The 20910-nt window shown below is 35.2% G+C and overlaps 1 protein-coding gene across 1 annotated transcript; it reads right to left on the minus strand.

Moving 5' to 3' along the window:
* Window positions 1-10934: 10934 nt before the first annotated feature.
* On the minus strand, window positions 10935-13240 carry foxc1a (forkhead box C1a). The gene has a single exon (XM_065275816.2). The coding sequence runs from the start codon at window positions 12994-12996 to the stop codon at window positions 11560-11562; it is 1437 nt and encodes a 478-aa protein (XP_065131888.1). The 5' UTR covers window positions 12997-13240; the 3' UTR covers window positions 10935-11559.
* Between the last annotated feature and the right edge of the window lie 7670 nt (window positions 13241-20910).

Below are 20910 nucleotides of genomic sequence, written 5' to 3' on the forward strand. Positions count from 1 at the left end.
CTAGAATGAGGGTTCAGAGAGTGAGAAAGAATTTTGCCATACCTCACTAACATTAGTAAGGGACTATCAAATGTCCATTTTAGCTTTTGAACATAGGCATAGGCATACTTCAGCATTTCTCATAGATTTTTACTTCCGTCTTACCTGTAACTTAAGACAATATTTTGTGCAGTACAATTTTTTGGAGAATTTATAAAAAAGTACAATGTGAGTGAACTCTGCCAAAGGCTTAAATTGAACAGATTTAATTTAAGCATCTCTACCGGCCCCGCACCCTACTTATTGAGTTTCCCCACTGTGTGCAACAGTGGTCCCAGTAAATGAGGGTTGGGTCTGATAAAACAGGACATATTTGGTTTGTCTGAGGTTACTGGTATAGCCCAAAATTGGATCCATATGATCATTGTCTCATCTGGTCATAATTCCTGATAAATTATTTGAAACATGCATCTGTTCACTTGACATTATTAGGGGGTGAATTTTGTAATACTTGCGGCTTTTTGGTGAATGCTATTTGCACTGCAGGGCTAAATTTCTGCCAGTAAGTTCACAGCATTTTCAGTGCTGTGAAGCTGGGTGGGCATTTCCACTTATTTCTGATTGTGTGATTGACAGCAAAGTAGAGAATGTGGTGACAGCACACAAAAGCTGATAAATGTTCATCCTTACGGCAATACTGGGGGGGAGCAAATTATGAATCGCAGCCAATCACAGTGAGGCAGCGTCGTCTGTCATAAGCATCTTAAAATCTTTCTACTGTGAATTCACTGTTTAAATTACATCCTTAAAAAAATTGCATGGTTTAACTGTGGCTAGGCTCTGGGTGGGTTAACAAATTATTTGACAGAGTTTGCAAACACGCTATTAGAAAAAGTGGTCAAAATATGTACACCAGCTGTCACTGGGGCAGAACCCTTTAAAAAGGTCAAATGAACCATTAGATGCAGATATGTGTACATTTGGTACCAATATGTATACTATTATGTATCTTTGAGGTCCTAATAAGATCTCTTTGGTACCTCTGAGGTACAAATATGAAGTCTTTAGGTACAAATGTTTACTTTTCGGTACAACCCCATTTTTCTGACAGTGCTTAATGTATTCAGAAATTGAAGTCATGCACATGTATGATCACATTATTTGTACAGTTTTGGAATAAACTGTACTGAAGACAGCACACTGCTTTATGTTTTACACATATTCCCAAATTTGTTCTTGGTTTTACTGATTTATCTGTGCATATCCTACACTTTTTATTAAATAAACATCACATTAAGGAAGCAAAATGGTTTACATTTTTGTATTTGCCAGATCATTTTATCCAAAGCGACATACAGTCCAGTGCATTTGGGGTACACATTCTTTCAGTCCATGCATTACCTGGAAATAATATTCATGACCTCTGCCCAGTGAGCTACAGAAGCACTGCTTTAAATGCATGTTGACTTGGACACCGGCTTTGCAACACTGGGGTCTGTGTTTATGCATGTGTGTGTGAGTGTGGGTCTGCCAGCTTGAAGAGGTAAATCCTGGTTTCCTGGTATTCTGGAAGCAGGAACAGATCATAATCAGGCTGGAATAATTTTGAGCTGGGAAGAGTTTTGTACGAACATCCCAGAGACACAACACAGATATAAAACCGTTTTGTCCTTTTCTGGATTCATCATTCTGTTTACACTCATAGTCAAAGCTTTATTACTGCTTACTTTTAAAGATTTGTAACCTCCTTGTGTGTGAATGCATATTTTTAAACACCTTTCAGGTGGTTCTCCTTTTCATTCCTTAAGTAAATTTTTAAACAAAGAGTATACATTAATCAAATTAGCACAGATAGCATGGATCATTTTAGTTCATTTTGGCCTTTGAGCATAAATTTGAAACTATATGGAATAGTGTTACATTATTGAGATCTAAACACTAAGTCATACTTGGGTCTTTTTTGACAAGACTTAAACTAATCTTAGCATATATACGTCTTAACTTGCTCCCTGCAGTCTTAGAGAAACAATCATGATATTTAAGTGATCTCATTGTTTTTCCTATGAGCCTTAGTGCCTCTGTATATTCCTAATGATAGTCAGAACTACACAGTAGCTCAAAAATTAACATTTGCCTCATTCATTGGTTTTTTTTCAGTCAATGCTTTCAGGCCCATATATTAGTAATAATGTTATATGTATTTCAAACAAAAGAAGAAATCCAGGCTCAACATTTCAGACCCCGGATCTCTTAAATAAATATCTCAGAGTCCTCCTCCAATTTAACTTAAAAGACATTCATATTGTTTTAACAGGATAAAAATTCAAATATAAAACTTTAGATAGTTTACTGAAAACGTAAAGGACAGTAGGCTTTATGTAAAAAAATGTGTATTGAAATGTCAAAAATGTTGACCCAACTGATGTAGCTTTTTTTTACTTTTAAGTAAATTGCATTTAGGCTACTATAACGTCATAATCCTGGTGATATTTACTATAGGAGAGAACCGGGATAAAAGTAACGCGGGACGAAACTAAAAAGCGATTTTCTCCGAGCCCTGATAAGATAACATCTGAATCCCAAACGATGACGGCATCTTAGCACACAACCTTTGACAGAGCTGACAAATGTCGCGTTATTTACTCACCGTTTTCCGCGTGTAGATCCAGAAAGGTGTTTTCAACAATGATTAGTAAATTCCAAAAGCGATATTTTTTTCTTATAAGTTATAACATGATGTGTTTCTCGTTTCATGTGTTACAATACTGATCAATCTACAGGTTATTTAGTGCTCTAACACATCCTGAAGTTTTACTTTTCAGAGTTTTTCTAAATAAAAGTAAATCAGGTTTAAATGTGAGGATACTTGTTACTTTTGTCCCGCTGCTAATACTGTTTAAAAAAGTGTAATTATTCTAATTTCATTTAATTTCATTTTCATAGTGTTTAAACTGTTGAATTTTTTTTTTTTTCTCAACAATTAGTGTTTGTACTTTTGGTTGCTTTGAAACATTTTATAAAACTAAAATAAAAAAGTAATTTCATTATTTTTTTACAAAGATAAATGACAAAATAAGTTTCCAGTTACATATTAACAAGGTCATAGTCATGTATAATTAATAAAAACAAGTGAAACACAAAAATCTATCTTGTTTTTTGTATTACTTTTGACCCACATGTGTGCTACTTTCGTCCCTGCTGACAGGGTCAAAAGTAACAATTCACTATGTTCAAAGTGAAATTATACTGAAGTCGTTTTACATTTGTTCAAAATTCCACCTGGTATTAACAACACTTGTGAGTTATTGACCACAGCAAAAATTTATCTGTCTAAAACATCTTTTAAAATTAAGTTTTTCTGAAAAATTGTACTTTCGCCCCTGCTCTCCCTAATAATGACGCTGTGCACAATAAGCAAACAAAACAATTATCCCATATATCACAAACATCAATGTCAGGGCTGGCAATTTAAAAATAATAATACGATTTGACAGTTTGGTGAGTAAACAACATTTTGCGTATACTTTCTTCTTCAAATTAATGTATTCCTTCATTCATAATTTATATAATTAGGATTATTTTTTTTAAAAAAAGACTTTGCGACCCCAATGCCCATATTTGAGTGTCAGAATCCTAAAAGCAGTGTTCGAATTATGTCAAAGCTTATGGGGGGTCCCCTAGCTAAGCCCCACCCCCCGGCCAAGCTCCACCCCCCTCATTATAGGGTCGCTGTGATTTCACAACGTAAGATGTGATCGTCCTTCATCAACAATCATCTGATCCTGGTTTTAATCAAAGAAACCCCAAATTACCCTTAACTCAAACTCTAAAAAAAGTTTACCCCTCAAATTAGTGTGAAACACTGGCAAGGGCAGAACTTTTAAACAGAATAGGGGTGAAATAGGGTGGACTCATTCTTAAATTACATAATTTTACTATATAGTAGTTGTTAAATGGATGGTTACATTGCGTTTTTTGAGTCATAGATTGAACAATTTTCGGATCAGCAAAACTGGAAATTATGAACATATAAAAATAGAAAAGAACAAAGTTACAAATAAAGCAAGATCTAACAGTAGTATTTAGGTACATAAATAGAATCAAATGAATAATAACACTGTCTTCTTCACTGTATAAATTACATATAATTAATCTTTTTAAAGATACATAATTTTAAAGATAGTTATCATGCCACCAGGTTGAAGGTTGCTGTCCCCAGCACTCACAGCAGCCCCATTCGCGTAATTTGCGGGTGGTATACGTCCCCACCGCTTTATGACCAAGTTGATTGTGCCCCAACTTCCGACCACGAAGTAATTCTTGCGTTCATAATCATAATTAGGGTCCATATTCATTTAAAACGCATGGACAACGCTTGACGCGCCGCCGCCTTCTGCTTTTCAAAGCGGTCTCCTGTGAACACGAGTTTTGTTTTAGACGCGTCTATTTGAGTGCACTTGCTGCACGTTTAGATTTAAAATACTTGAGCGCAACTTGATACCTTGATAAAAGGTAAATGTAAATGTAAAAAAAAGGAAAAAATCTACCGGTAAGTTATATATGTAACAATGATTAATCTATTAATAGTTATTCTTCATCTATTTCATGCAAACGCTAGGGGGAAAAATATAGGGGAAAACATTTGTTCCTTTTCAGCAGTTGATAACTTGATAAAAGGTAAATGTCGTATTTTTTATATCTACCGGTAAGTTATATATGTAACAATGATTAATCTATTAATAGTTATTCTTCATCTATTTCATGCAAAACGCTAGGGGAAAAAATATAGGGGAAAACATTTGATCCTTTTCAGCAGTTTTTGAATAAGTTTAATTGAATAATATTAAAATACCTTATGGTAGGGCTGCATGATTATGGCAAAATCATAACTGTTTTTAGACTATTTGCATTGAATTGGAAACGATATTTTTGGAAAATATATTAATTGCAAGGCTGCAAAGAATAGTGCACTGAGGATTTAATTATATTATTTTAATATAGTCAGTGGTGAACTAAAGTGGGCCGGTCTAAGACATGAAACTCCAGGGCTGAAAATGAGTCCCACTTCGGCCCTGCATGTTACATTTTTCCAAGGTTTAAAAAAACACATGCAAAAGATACTTTCTACAAATAATTATTTATTTCTGAAAGATGCGTAGTTGAGCGATAGGCTAAGTATTAAAGAGACTATCATTTATTATCATTTAAGCGTGATTTCTTCTGCTTTCCTAATAAAATATTTTGTGTGACTGGGTTGACCAGCCGTCAGTCTGAGTGGATAGCTTTGCCACTGTTATGAAATAATTGTTTGAGAAGATTTAAAAAAAAACCTTAAACCTAAAGATTAATAATGGACAGTATCGCTTTGTGACACGCAAAATGAGGATTTTAAATGTATGTAGTATTTTAATTTTAATAAAAACCAGGGGACCCCCCTAATTTATATTTTTGTGCTTTATGGGGGGTCCCTTAAGGCTTATAGGAGGTCCGGGACCCCCCCAGACCCCCTTCAATTCGAACACTGCCTAAAAGTGCACAGGTTTATATGCAGGTTTCTTTCATCGGGATCCCTCTGAAATCATCATGTTTTCCCCGTTTGTTTAAGGTAATTAAAATAGGAAAGGGCACCCAAGACGTCAGGGGGAAAATCTGATCGTAAACTGAAGACAAAATCTTCTATGTCGACGGAGCAGAATCGAGATATTCAAGTAAAAGCGGCTTTAATTAGACTGGCTGTACATGGCCGGTGTGTCGGTGCGGTGGGCTGAAGGTCTGGACTTAAGGCTAGCCTGTGTTAAGCTGAGCGGTTTCGTGCCAGGGTGCTTGGGTTATCCAAAGGTCGGTGGGCTCGGTCATTTCCCCTAAGTCAAAAATTACACTGGTCCCTTTATTCAAGGCGAAGAACGCTTTCCAACTATGGGCGTGTGGGGATGTATATGAGAGGTTTGAGTAGGTAGGCGATGCCATTAAACGTTGACTTTTTCTTACGTTAATTCACAAGAATGTCAGATGTTTTTGTACAGAAGGACAGAAAATGTCATGCATGTTTGGTTTAAATATGTTGCTCTAAAATAAGCTCATAGCTTCTCAAAACATTTCTTTCTGTAACTTTGTTTAATTCAACACGAGTGAAAACCTGTTGTCCATTATGGCTTTTAACTATGTAACCTGAACTGAGACGTGTTAAACTCAAGTCCCAAAAACTATTCTGCAGATCTTCATCCGTGGGGAAGCCATTTATTCAGCTTAAATAGAAAAATAGTAGGTTTCGAAGTACGCTAAAAAGGAGGCAGCGGGGTGGGATATTTTTTCAGAACAAGTCTTTGAGCTTTTAACTGGCAGTTGGACTGTCAGACAGAGCCTGAGTCTATGTGGACTCCTAATTGGAAACAGATGGTGCTTTGAGGTTGGGCTGTATGCACCAACTGTGAGTTTGAGACGCTGCACTTTTCCATTCAGCCTCAGCTCGCAGTCAAGCATACAGGTGCACGGTGTGTTTCTCTCTCTCCCTTGCACCTCAGCTCTTCTGTCCTCACTCAACCGCGAAATAGAAACGTCCAGCTCGGATTGATCCAAAATGTGGGTTCGAGTTTAGTTCGTGACCTGAGCAATGCACTGGCGATACAATTATTTGCATTTATTATGGATGAGAATTTACCGGTGCGCTCGAGTTGGTTTTGTTCCTATAGCTCACAGGGTCATTTTATGTTACAGTTAAAACTTAATTACACAATTAAGTTGCAATGATACTAATGAAGACCATTTATGGCATAATTTTATAAAATTGGTTTTAATTACATAATTTTTAATGTTGTTGTAATTAATTATACTGACGTAAAATGTTACTATGGTCACTATACAATGTATACAATATAACGTATAGGCTAAATAAAGGAAAAATTGTACGTTTACATTAATTAATTTAGTAGACCTTTACCAAAAGCATCTTACAAATTAAAGAGTATTTAAAATAAAATTCGATCCTAATGGCCTATTTCATTTTTTTTTTTTATTAAGGATGAGTAACTTTTTAATATATATTTGGAAGCCTGTTTAATGTTTTTATTACGTAATTCACGACCTCCAATTTTCATAAATTAAAGAGCTCGGATGTTCTAAATAAGGATTTTTTTGTACCCGCATTGTGGTTTTATTACTTTGTTATAATTGTTTATTATTATTCATTTGAAAAAAAAAAATACAATTTCCTAACTTATTATAATAACATTAATGCGTACCTCTGGTGATACTAGAAACAACCCACCAGGAAATACAGACCTTCAGTGGATGTATGAACATGAACTTCTAGCAACAAGTTAGTAAATATAATAAAATTAGTTATATAAAAAATATCTTCGGAACCATAGTGGATTTAAAATCAATTCCGTTTTCTCTATGAATTGTATAGAAATACACCGCTTTATACAATAGACGACAAGTGTCAACGCAATACCACGACAATGAAAATATATTTAACACAACGCAGTACTAAATAGTGCGAACGTAGATCTGAAAATAAGACAGGTCAGTAATGAGATGCTAGTTTAAATGAGTTGTAAACGTTGACTAGTATATACTTGCGTGACTATTCTAATAGTCTGCAATAGTTATTTTGTATTGTGATTGATAAATTATCATGGTTCTCTGTTAAAACTTTAAACGGTATCGTTAGATTTTTCAGGTAAAAATTAAACAGAAATCTGCCTACACACTTAGGCCTAATCCTGCCTGATAAGGTTGTTTTATTTAAATATTTTTATTATACATATTTGTATCTGTTTAGTATACGTTTATTTTGTAATAATTCATATTATATTTAGATTTTCTATGTTTTGTGTGGAACACATTCTAAAACGCCGATTCAAGAAATACAACTAAATGTGCTGAAATGTAGTAATATTGCCATACAAAATAAATATACCATACAATGAATGTTCTTCAGACCAGCGAATTAAAAAAAATTCTGTTATTTTCGGGCACTTAAAATTGTGGTAAGTTGTTCCTGCTATGTCGATATCTCACGTCGATAACATTACACATAAGCTGAATGTGTAATCTTTAGACGAAAGGATTTTCAAAGGTGTGCTGAAAACAACGACGTTATTGTTTTTCAGTCTAATTCAAATATAGTTCAGCATGATATTGAGTGTGAAAATGTACTTGCTTAGAAAATGGCGGAATGTCTTAAATATCTTATATCTTAAAGCTACAGAAATAATTTATGTCATCCAAAATTGCGATGAACAAAAAATGCTGTCGACAATTTTTTTTATTTAATTTCTTTGAATCCATTTAGATTCAAATAATGCAAGCATAATCATGAGGCTTTTCTTGACATGGTTTAAAATAACTTTTTGCTCTAAATTTTGCCTGCATGTTGACTGTTTAGAAATGAAAAAAAACTTGCATTTCTATTGCATCGTGTACCAATTTTAATTTAGAAGTGGTCTGGTCATACGGTTCATAGAGCGACTTATATTATCCAATGATATTACACGATTTCATTGGCTATTCTAAATTAAAAAATATTTTAATATATTCTCTATTGAATAGCCTATAATGCATTGAATATGGATTCATTTCTGCAAGGTGTATTTACTTCTTCAAATTAATAGTTTAAATAAGTAAGTAACTTATTTAACTGGTTATTGCTGAAGTAAAAATAGGATTTCCGTTGTCACTGCTAAGAACTGGCAGAACAGTGAACTGATTGTATGTTTTAATGTTTTATGCCAACTTCTTATTTGCCTACATTATGTGACTTCCACTTGCGTAAAGTCATGTCTTCTTTATGCTAGAAACCAAGAGATTACAGAAATATTTTAAGCTTCAGTATGGCCAAAGAAACGGGAGTATGTCTGCAAGAAACTCAATTTTAATTTAACCAGAACTGCCCTATAACTCATTCAGCTGTGTGCAGGACTCGATAGTACTTCGAGTTCTGGTCTGACGGCTCGTGTGGGGAGCTCGAAATCATATAGATTTAAGAGACTGTTTTTTGAGTACACAGCACATTCATTTTGCCTTTCTCTTGTGGTATTGTTGATAGTGCTCCGGCGGCCGACATCCTCCCCATTGACCCCCGTCCCCTTCTGCCTTTTCCGTCTCATGAAAAATGATTCCTGCGCACTGATTGAATTTTATTCCTTCCTGACCTGGCCCGTTCTGTGAGGGCGCCATCAATCTTGTGCTTAACTCGACGTTTGTTTATTACTGGGGAAAGGCTCTAATGACTTTTATGAGCATGATTACAACTTTTCTAGAGCAGAATGCGCTGTAAAAGGCCAAAATTCATTGTAAGCAGTCGCACGTGAGCTGTAGCCTATTCAAATATTATGTAAGATGATGCATTATCTTTCATACATAAAACCTATCTAATAATGAAACTTTATTATTGCTTATTTTAATTGTTGTTGTTATTATTGCGATTATATTTTTTATTGTAATTGTAGCCTATATAAAAATAATTCATTGAGGTTGATATTATAACAGTGTTGTTACAGTTTCGCCGATGAAGTTGTATCATGTCAAATATAAAAAAAATAATATATAATATAAAAAGGGCTGCTCTGTGTTTCCTAAATTACCAAAAATGCTCGCGGAAATATGACAGAAAATCTTGGACATTTGGTTGACATAAGTTGGTCAATTGGCCGATTAATGAACCGCTGTAATCACCATCAACCACGCAAGCAATGGAAATTTGTGAGGCACCGATGCAATGAAAACATGTGTTGATTTGCCCTGAATGTCTTATGGCCTAGAGTTGGACTGCAGACAAAAAAAAAAAACAAATGTAAAAGTGCTATATGTCCCTTCAACCCTTACATGGTCTAATTTAGTTAAGGAGATGTATACAGATAGAAAAATACATCTCAATACAAGTGAAGAAATTTCCAAATTAATAGAAAACATCAGTAAACAAATGGAATCGAATATATTAAATTTAAACGATAAAATTAGTTTACATCATTTAAATTAGTTTTAAATTATGTTTCCATTGCTAAGATTTCACCTAATAAAAATGTACCTTTGTTTATTTTCTATTTTTTGAATTGTACAAGGGTGGTTTGTTAATTAAAAACCTGTTTATTTCTGTCGTGAGCGCTGGTCAATTTTGGCTACACCTTCTACCCTTCACTTCGCCCTGTTTAATTTGTTATTGGAGTATCCTTGGCATGTCTGGTATGATATTAACAAAACCGTGGAATGCGCAAGTAAACACACGTGGACACTGAAAACAATGGCTTAATTACAATGACCAAGAATCTGTTGCAAAGGCCTCAGGTCACGATGATGACAGTCCATGGTATAAGTGAAAAATTATAGCAAAACACATCCAATAGCACTCATTTATTAAGACATAGGCCTATTAATCCTGTTAAATCAGGAAAAACTGCAATTCACACAACTTCAACATGATAAAACTTTTAAGATTTAATTTTGTTGGTGTTATTTAATTAAGTCATATTTAATATTATTTTACGAAAACAAACATAAATTAGACGTTGCTAGATCAAGCACATTTTTAGATTTTCCGAAACGTTTTCACGGCTATTATTTTTTTTACTGTAAAGACAAAGAAGATCTAAAATGCATGTTCGGGATGACATTTTCGAGGACTGATCCTGCAATTGGAATGTATGTTATTTGACTTTACAAGAAAAATACATTTTAAATGGTCTGTTGTTACATATAATTAACACACCAATTAATGTCTAAGCATTTTAATAAAGCAACCAAAGCGGAACAAATTTAACCTACATGTGGCTGCTGAGATTCAATTGCATTATTTTATATAAATCAAATCACATGATCTGAGTACTCATATGATCCGAGTATTATATTTATGAGAACCCTATAAAGGAGAATTTTAGGAGGATCGAAGGATTCATTCAAAGCAACCAACTTGTATGTTAATACATTCGAACCATTTATATAGGTTTTTGTTTTATCATTTAGGTACGTAAATGGCACAATCTTCAAGCTTCAATCTTGAAATCTTTTGCTATAAATACATTATTAGTTTATAGCAAATAGTTCTGTTTCTGGGAGTGATTTAAGAAATCAGTCGTAGCCTAATTTGAACTCAAATAGCATGGCAATTTATTAAACAAACAATGCAATGTTCCTTCATAATACTTTTCCAACAAAAGGAGAACATTTGAAAGAATATGGCGTTATACATTTTCCGTTCCTTGTTATAATGGAACAGTTTTTGGACAATTACTGCAGTTCAATTTAGAAACACTTTTTTGGTGTTTGGTCCATAATATTCGTCTACACTTTAGAAATAAATTAGCTACTATATGCAATTTACACGTAATAACAAGTCCATAAACGTCAGACGCATTTCAACACAGCCCAGCATATAGCTCACAGAAACGAAGAAGACTTACGTGTTATTCGAAGTAACACTGTCCTTAACAAACCAACATCAAGTGTGTCTGACTCGCGTTTCATGTCTGTTTCTTTTCAGTCCATCACTGGGGTAGTAGGTAATTATCAAGGTCTCAGTATCGATGAAAATAGGAAAAAATTAGAAAAATCAACAACAAGAAAAACGAACTACTTTTTTGGTCAAAACTTGCTGCAGTCATACACAAAAGCCCCCGATGTGCGGTATATGGGCTGACTTGGGGGAAACGACATTTGACAGCTGTTATTCCCGTTCACTGGCGAATTATTCAAACCGATTCTCTGGGATTCAAACATTTCTCGAACCGAATGAAAGTTCTGCTGTTGTGCGGGATATGTCGCACCTAGATGGCCAATGTCTCCAGGCTGGTTCAGGTACCATGAGGCGAGGCGCCCTTGGTGCGGATGGTGACCCTCCTGGGTCGAACTGAGATTCCCGTGGCTCAAGGACGACGTGGTGGTCGTGATGGAGTAATCGGGCAAAGTTTCATCCACAGAAGTAGTGGTTGCCAAGTGCCCTGAACGATCTCCTCCTGCGTACAAGCTCATGGCCTGCATATTACAATGATAGGTGGTATTGGAGGTAGTGGAGAGAGAGTTCTGCGTACAAGGCGAACTATAAACCGACGTGTGGTTTGGAGAATAGTTTAGGGACAATGTGGGAGTTATACCTGTCCGTGAAGATGCCACGAGAGATGGAGTCATTTCGCCGGAACTCTGGGGCGAGCCCCGGAGAGATGTCATAATGTTATCGACGCTAAAGCCCTGCGCAGTGGCCTGGCCGTGGTTGTGGTGATGCTGCTGCTGTTCCCCGGCGCTGTCCAGGCTGATAGAGCGGGTGGACGGGATGCTGTGCGGGCTGCCGCTCGACATGCTGCTGCTGTCAGGGCTCTCTATCTTGGGAACAGTGCTTAGAGTGGGAGACACGGCCTGCGGTGGCGTGGATGTGCCGTTTTCGGTTTTAATGTCCTGAATGCGCACTGGCTGCGACCCCTGAACAGACTGCTCTTGGTCGCGGCCTTGCTGCTGGCGCGACGGTGCCTCCTTGATTTGTCGATCATCCTTATCCTTTAAGGCATCTTTCTTTTTGAAACGCCGTCGTCGCCTCAAAAAGCTGCCGTTTTCAAACATATTATAGGAGTCCGGGTCGAGGGTCCAATAGCTACCTTTCCCAGGTTTTTTGTCATCACGGGGCACTTTGACAAAGCACTCGTTCAGTGACAGATTGTGTCGAATACTATTCTGCCAGCCTTGCTTGTTATCCCTGTAAAAGGGAAAACGCTCCATTATAAATTGGTAAATACCGTTAAGGGTCACCTTCTTGTCCGGTGAGTTTTGGATGGCCATAGTGATGAGCGCAATGTAACTGTAGGGCGGTTTTACCATGTCCTTGGGCTGAGGCTGCGGCGTATAAGGTCCATACGCCCTCGTCATGCTAGCAGGATACTGGTCATGTGCCGCGTGAGAGTACATGCTCATGGGAGCTGGCATCCCGGTGTATCCACCTCCGGTGGCGGCCCGGTAATAACTTTGGTCGCTACTGATGTAAGGCACAACTCCCAGCGAGTTGGGACTGGAGACAGAATAGCGCGCCTGCATGACTTCTCTGGGGAAGAACAGACGTCAGGGAGTCTGAAGCAATCCACAAATCCGCTTGAATACGCCTTCTATGAAAAAGTGAAAGCAGTCCACCCAAAAGTCCACGATATATTTATAAATTTGGACTGTTGTTCCAGGTGTCGATTAGACTTACGTAGTTGCAACCTCTTTCTGTCGGAGAACGCATTGGAAAACTGCTGAACACAAGGCATCGGTCACTACATAATACTTTTGCGCACTTCAATTCTTTTCCCCTTTTGCTGCCAGTAAGACTCCTCCCAATAACATCCAAGCTGTCCAATAGTAGCTCGGGCTGTGCATAAGGTTTGGCCACACACAGGGTTAAAGAAAAACGAGAGGTGTTGAGACGTCCCAGCCCACCCTAGCCAAACACACTTCTTCAAACTTAAAAGCACTATATACTCCGCTTTAGTGCGGATATATACAAAATAGTAAATGTAATCTTAAAACGTTTGTATACTTTAATAAAGAAAGCAAACACTTAAAATGTTCTTTAAATCTACTTTATAAAAGCTGTGTTATAGACATACGGATCGGTTAGCTATATAAATCATTGTGATGTTTATAAACGTACAATAATTATTTTAAAAGTGTTATAACGAAAGATCACGCATAACCGTTTCGTTTATAAGAAGTCATTAAATAAATAAATTAATGTATGCATTGCCTACTGTCACATACATATAGAAAAAATCCAACGTTTATGATACAGCCGTTGCAACACATGGAAACAATAAATTGCAATGTATTGTGTCCCTCGCCGGTTTATGAAACTCATTAAAATGTTTGGCGCACATTTGTTTTAAAAAATCAATATGGAAATTGGTGTAAATAATCTCCGGTGGTTGGCTTCCTGCATTTCCAGTCCCGATGCTAGTTCTTTATTAACTGCTGTTAGTTAACGGCCTCAATCAACACTGGCGAGCGGATCAAAGCACATCACCAGGGCAGAGAGCTCATTATGATTGAATTAAGTAAGTTAAAAAACTGGAGAAAGAGACGAGGTGCGAAAGTTTGTTCCAAGTGCGAGCGAGATTAAAAGCACTGAGAAACAAATGGGCAAAGCAAAACACCTAACATGTGTTACCATTGGTCAAACGGGTGAGAATAATGTCATCCTTTACCTAAGCGCCTCTATACGCCGTTTTATGGCATGCCAATAAAATGGGTGGTTTATCTTCGCATTTAGCAATGCGTAATGCACACAACTTTTTTATTTGTGACATTCGGGTTAACAGATTAAGAGCAGTTTATTTTCATTTTTAAAAAGTTATTTTGTACGGTTATTATACATCCAATATGCCTTCATTAAAATGTATGACTATATACATGGCATATATTTAATAATTTAGAAATAAAGATGCATTCTCAAGAAAAAAATCTGCAACAATTTTTAAGCGATTTAGCACAAATCATTGCGTCAATTCGATGCATCTTACAATTAAAACATATGTAATCTTCCTACTGTTGTTTTAATTGTAGTCATGTAGTCAGTTTATTATTTGTATCACCTCAGACATAATTTTTCCACTATGTTGCCTACAAAAGAATATTTGGGCACACTTAGTGGGCCTTGAACGTGCGAATGACTAGGCTTCTCAAACTTGTATTTTTGATGCAAAATCTCTACAGTCCACAACAGGGCTTAGCATGTAAGAAAACCGGAAACACGGGGGAGGGACAAAGCATTTAATCGTGAATGATAATTGTGAGGCGAAGTTGCGGTCACAATATCTTCCTAATCCCCCACAGGTCACTCTGATTAAGCGACCGTGGACTCCTTGATACTTCACTGGTTTCTTTTTACAGGGACCCGGGCATGAACTTTTTCTTATGCCCCAGGCTATTTGTACAATTCATGGCGCGCCTCTTACTTAACCCCAAACTTCTGCCCACCCTGAGTTCCCATTCCATCCAATTAAACAAGATAACTAAGTCAAACTGTTAAAAATAGATTTCAAATTTTAAGGCAAAAAAAAAAAAAAATGTTATGTCTTGACAAAATATATTAAACGTTATTCATTTTTAGATGATCAATGATCTTTTAACATGAATGTTTAAATACAGTAGAAAACTCAATATAGGGGTGCTTGGTAAATTACAATTAAACTACAAATGATCATAATCAGCATAATTAATAATAATAATAATAATAATAATAAATAGTAAAAATAATCGCTATTATCAATGTTGTTATATTATATTATATATTACAATATATATTATATTACATTATAATAAATTATCTTATGTTATGTTATGTTATGTTATGTTATGTTATGTTATGTTATGTTATGTTATGTTATGTTATGTTATGTTATGTTATGTTACGTTATTGCGCTATTATATATGTTCGTGTGTTTTGGGAATTGGGTTTGTTTAATTATTTTTTTAGTATTTTTTTATTTATTTACATGTGGGCCTCAAACAAAGTAGCAACTCTCCTAAGGTTAACATCACGATTTAATCTACTATAAACGCGAATTTTGTAGTTGATTAAAAGTACGATAATAATTATGGCCAACATCAATGATACATTTTAAAAATAAACGTGGAAACACACTCTGAAAAGATGCTTAATGATGACAATGAAGAATAGTTTTTGGCTAAATTGTTCCAATAATCTTCAACATCCGAAGAACCTTTTTGCTTTACAAAAAGTCATTGTAGTGATGTACTTTAGATGTACATGTAGAAAATAATTAGTTATTTTAAAAACCTTTCTCTGAATGGTTATTTGTGTAACTAAAAATTATTATTTGATGGCATCGCTATGAAGAACCTTTAAAACATTTACATTTTTAAGAGTGAAGAACATGAAAAAGGACAATAAACGATAGAATCGTTGCTATTATTTTCAAACAGTAAGTGTTTATCTCTGAGACAACGGCACCAAATATTAAAAGTGATAGAACGGGTATAAAATACAGAAAAAAATCTATATTATACTTTCTGAGATTCGTGCTACCAATAACAATATTTTGAGCTTAAACGTTCAAAAGATAAATAGACTGCAATACAACCCTCCCTGTGGTCTTAGCGCCCTCTATTGATGACTTATGGACAGTGTTTGCAAGGTGAGCAAAATTTATACATAATATTTTATAAACAGTGGAAAATTCATAAATCTAACAAAAATCAGTATAGAGAGGGATATAAAAATGAATATATTATTATTATTATTATTATTATTATTATTATTGATGATGATGAATATGATCATAATAATAATTTGTAGGTTAATTGTAATTTACCAAGCACCCCTTAAGCAAATTGACCATGGTTTTATTAAAGTTAAACTTAAATAACATGGTTAACTAAAACCATGGTAACCATAAAATATGCATGGTTTTGATAGTAAAACCATGGTCAGTGTAGTAAAACCACAGTTTTTCTGATAGTAATCAATACACCAAAAAACCTTACTACCCTGCTGAAAAAACACTAAAACCATTTCAGACAATTCTAATGGTTTCTATTAAAATACCAATAGGAACCAGCTTTTTACATTAAAACCACTACACTGGCCATATTCCATTAGAACCAATACATAATCCATTAGAACCAATACATAGAACCAATACATACCATTAGAGACCAACAAAAACCAATACACTGTAGTGTGTTTTGGGCCATATTCCATTAGAACCGATAAAATTTCCATTAAAACCATTAGAATTTTCTGTAATGGTTATATTGTTTTTTTCAGCAGGGTACACTTTTACCACAATAACACCATGGTTAATTTTTCGTAAAGGACCCCTAAGTCTTTAATGATCTTTCTACTGTATTTAAACATTCATGTTAAAAGACCATTGATCATTTAAAAATAAATTATGTTTTTTTTTAACAGGTTATCAATACGGCCTGCCATGCATTAAAAGAGTTTAACTGCATAACGTGAAGGCAAACAACCACCCGACTCGGAGTTATCTCGTTTTGGAACCAAACTCTTCATATGTATGTACATGTCCTTTTCATTACATATCTAGGGTTATAACTAAAGGTCATGAAAAAAGATCAAATGAGCTACAGATCTCTGGGCAAAAATGCCTTGTTGATGCACTCCTAAAATGAGGGTGCTTTAAAGGTTCTCAGCAATGACATAGAACACGCTTTTCATGAAATGCGTATAAATAGCACGCAGTTGAAATGTTGTGCAAACTCCATTTTTGCGTGTATATGATATGATATGTCGTTTTATTTATTTGTTTCTCTTTTTTTTTCTTTTTTTTTACCATTTGGGGTTAGAGCAAGTTTTTGTTACATAAAATGACAGCCTAACCCAAACTTCAATTCTAACCTCAACTCCAAGCGACCATGGTTTAAAATAGACGAAACAAAAAGAAACCTATATTAAATGACACCCTAAAGCAAATCCGAAACCTAACCCCACACCCAAGCGTCAATGGTTTAAAAAACAGAAAAAATGACAAAACCATAAACTAAACGACACGAAAAGATGCGCCGTATGAGTGAACGGGAATGACTGCGTGCAAAATTGGAATTCGGCCTATGTATTGCACGACTTTTTAACTGCGTGCTATTTATACGCATTTCATAAAAATAACGAGGACCCTAAGTCCTGCACATTTTGTATGTCTCCATCATCTGCTTCACAAAATTATTACAGTAAAAATAAAAATAGTTTCCATTGTCAAAATTATACAGATTCATTCTCTGAAGGTTCCCAAACTTTTTCCACCAAGCCCCCCTTCTGTACAAAAAATCACATAACTTTCATGTTCATATTGCAGAAAAAACCTTACTGTGCGATACAACAAGCATATAGACTACTAGACATACAATAGATGATATTTTAATGACAATAATGAGATACAAAATATGATTTATGTATTTTCTGCGTGATAAAGCAGGGCCGGATTATCCATAAAAAGTATTGGTCGAGTGCCCTGGGGCACCATCCCAGCAAACACAGAACGTTCCCCTAACGTTCCAATTTGGTTATTTTTGGAAACTAAATAAGAACGTTCTAGGAACGTTCCCTCTAGGTTCATTTTTAATAACCTAAAGAGAACCTTCCCAGAACGTTCCCTGAAGGTTATTTTTAGGTAACCAAATGGGAACCTTCCCAGAACGTTCCCTGTGGGTTAAGACCTATGTAAGCAAAATAATTTCATCCTTGAAATATATCTTAATAATTAATTTTGGTTGAATGTCACTTTTATAAAAAGAGCAAGTAAGATCACAGAGGATGATCAGTGTAACACTTAAATAAAATAAATAAGAAAAAATAATTACATTTTAATAATGATAATGTTAATTATAATGTTGTTCACCATATGCATTTTAAAATATAAATTTTATTTCAACTTGCCCAGCTGAAAATTAGAAAAAAATAAGAAATGTCAGAAAGTTCATCAGTTTGTTAATTAAACGTTTCAAACATTCAGGAAAGAGCCTGATTAGTGGAGTCAGGTGTTTCATATAACGAGACATCATAGGACCTGGCCTGGGGCACGTTCAACACTGAAACAGTTGAATCAATTGTGCCGTATGTTTCGAGGCTTCGAAACATCAAGCCGAAACTGCTTCCACAGTGACATCTAGCGGTCATTTCCATGTCTTTTCATGAAGCAGCCGTGGCAAGATTTTAGACGAGCGCTGACAAATTGTATACCACATGTTGTTTGATTGACACAATAAGTGATAGAATGGGAGAGTGGAGAGTGGATAGTGTTTTCGACTCCCATGCAAAGATCTTAGGATCGAACCCGGGAAATGCATGCGTTACGTCATAATGAGAAAATTAAGTGTTTTTGTTGTTGTTTAAACATCCGTTTGACACCATTGTCGATAACTATAGATAAATAAATTAAATAGAGATATACCAAATAAATAATAAGAGATTCATAAAATCTATCAAGCCATAACATGCCACATTGTTTACATATAAAGATGTTTATTCATAAATATAAATGTTCTGCTGTTGATGGACTCAGCCAACTTCTTTTGTACATGTAATTTCTCCAGCCTTTGAAAAAATTCTCACACAAGGGACACTGACAAATGAGGAAAAATTACTTCTTTTCAGCAATTAAGAATATTTGATCTGGGCAAAAACCCATATATGAGCCTGAGGTATTGTCAGATTTTTTCCTACCCTGTCAGTCTAACGCAGATACGAAACATACGCAACCTTTCGAAACACTTGTGAAATGCGATGCTTCGTTTAGCCATAGTCACGTGACGTGTTTCGAATCACTTTATCGCGTGACATGGGTGTTTCGAATCACATTTCGGAGCAGTCTTCGGGATCTCGACACAGTGTTGAAACGTCAGTTTCGCGGCAGCCATTCCTACTTTAATTGCGAATTTCTTCACATAATATAATATAAGGTGACCAGATTTTTAAAATGAAAACCGGGGACATTTCCTAGTTAAATGGTCAAAATATCATTAAAATCTCATTCGTTGTTATCTATGAATTAAAAAATGGGGACAAAATGTTTTTTGAAAGTTTTCTTCTTTTTATTGTTGTGGGTTCACTGCAAAAAATGACTTCTTACTTAATTGTATTTTTGTCTTATTTTCAGTACAAATATCTAAAAAAATCTTAAATCAAGATGCATTTTTTTGATAAGCAAAATCCCCTAAGAAAAATCTAGCTTTAAGACAAAAAATAAATTTAAGTGAATTTGTGCTTAAAACATGCAAAAAATATTTTTCTTGAATTAAGTAGTGGTAGATTTTTTTTGCTTGTTTTAAGCACAAATTTGATATTTTGGTCTAAAAAGTAGACTTACATCTTAGGTCATTTTGCCCATCAAAAAAAAGCATCTTGACTTAAGAATTTTTTTATATTTGTACTGAAAACAAGAGAAAAATACTAATAAGAAAGTCATTTTTGCAGTGTTTCTAATTCAATTAATTGAACAATTTCTATATCCTAAAAATCTATTTTTTCCCGTTTTTTACAAAAGAGACATACCCCATCAAAAATGACTTGTAAGGTACTACTTCAGCTGATTTCATAACATTGTAAACGTGAAGAACAGAAGGAATAGTGCAAAATGTAAACATTTTAGCCTACACAAAAATGCTCCGTAACATACTGTGATCAGTTCACCTCATTGGTTTATTATTTTAATTTAACATGAGTATTCAGTACCTTAAGCCACCATAACTTTAACTGTTTTCATATCTTATGATAACTTGATTGATGATAACAGAGTATAATGACGCTTTCTCGTGTGTCTCGAAATTCTTCATCGCTAAATCAGTGGCGTGTGCAAGTAATACGTAGCTCGCGGCCCCCTCTGCTGGTGAAAATAATCATTACATGATTGCTCCGGTCTGGTACTACAAACGCTATGTTGATCGGGGTTTTCAATGTATTTGCTGGTTGTTTTGGACATGCTGTAAAACGGGGACATTTCCGGGGACAGCTTCAGTCGGGGACAGAACACCAAAAAACCGGACTGTCCCCGGAAAACGGGGAAGTCTGGTCACCTTAATATAATATCTAGTGATGGGGAAATAAAGCATCGAATGAAGCACACATACTTCCCTTACTGCAGGGCTATTCAAATCTTACCCTGGAGGGTACTGCTGTCTGCTGCCTTACTGTGTCGAACCAAGATTTGAAGCCTCAACGAGGGTGTCAAAAACAGGGCTATGTTTTGGTTAATAAAACATATAGCAGTCCCAGAAGCTCCGTCAGTGAAGCAACAAGCTGAGTAAATTCAGATGAATATTAATATTATGTGTAAAAATAAAGCTTAGACTGCATTTGTGTGAATGATCAATATAATAAATTTATTTACTCATTGAAGTGTGGCAAAATTTTAAGTATTAATTAATAAGAGTTAATTTTCATACAATTCTATACTGTATTTTATTGAATAATGTTTACACGCATAACTTAAGTAT

The sequence above is a fragment of the Paramisgurnus dabryanus genome, chromosome 6, assembly GCF_030506205.2.
Source record: "Paramisgurnus dabryanus chromosome 6, PD_genome_1.1, whole genome shotgun sequence".
Lineage (NCBI taxonomy): Eukaryota > Metazoa > Chordata > Actinopteri > Cypriniformes > Cobitidae > Paramisgurnus > Paramisgurnus dabryanus.

Excerpts from the sequence above, each read along its gene's own strand:
- foxc1a (XM_065275816.2), bottom strand. The coding sequence starts at position 12,996 with ATGCAGGCGCGCTATTCTGTCTCCAGTCCCAACTCGCTGGGAGTTGTG.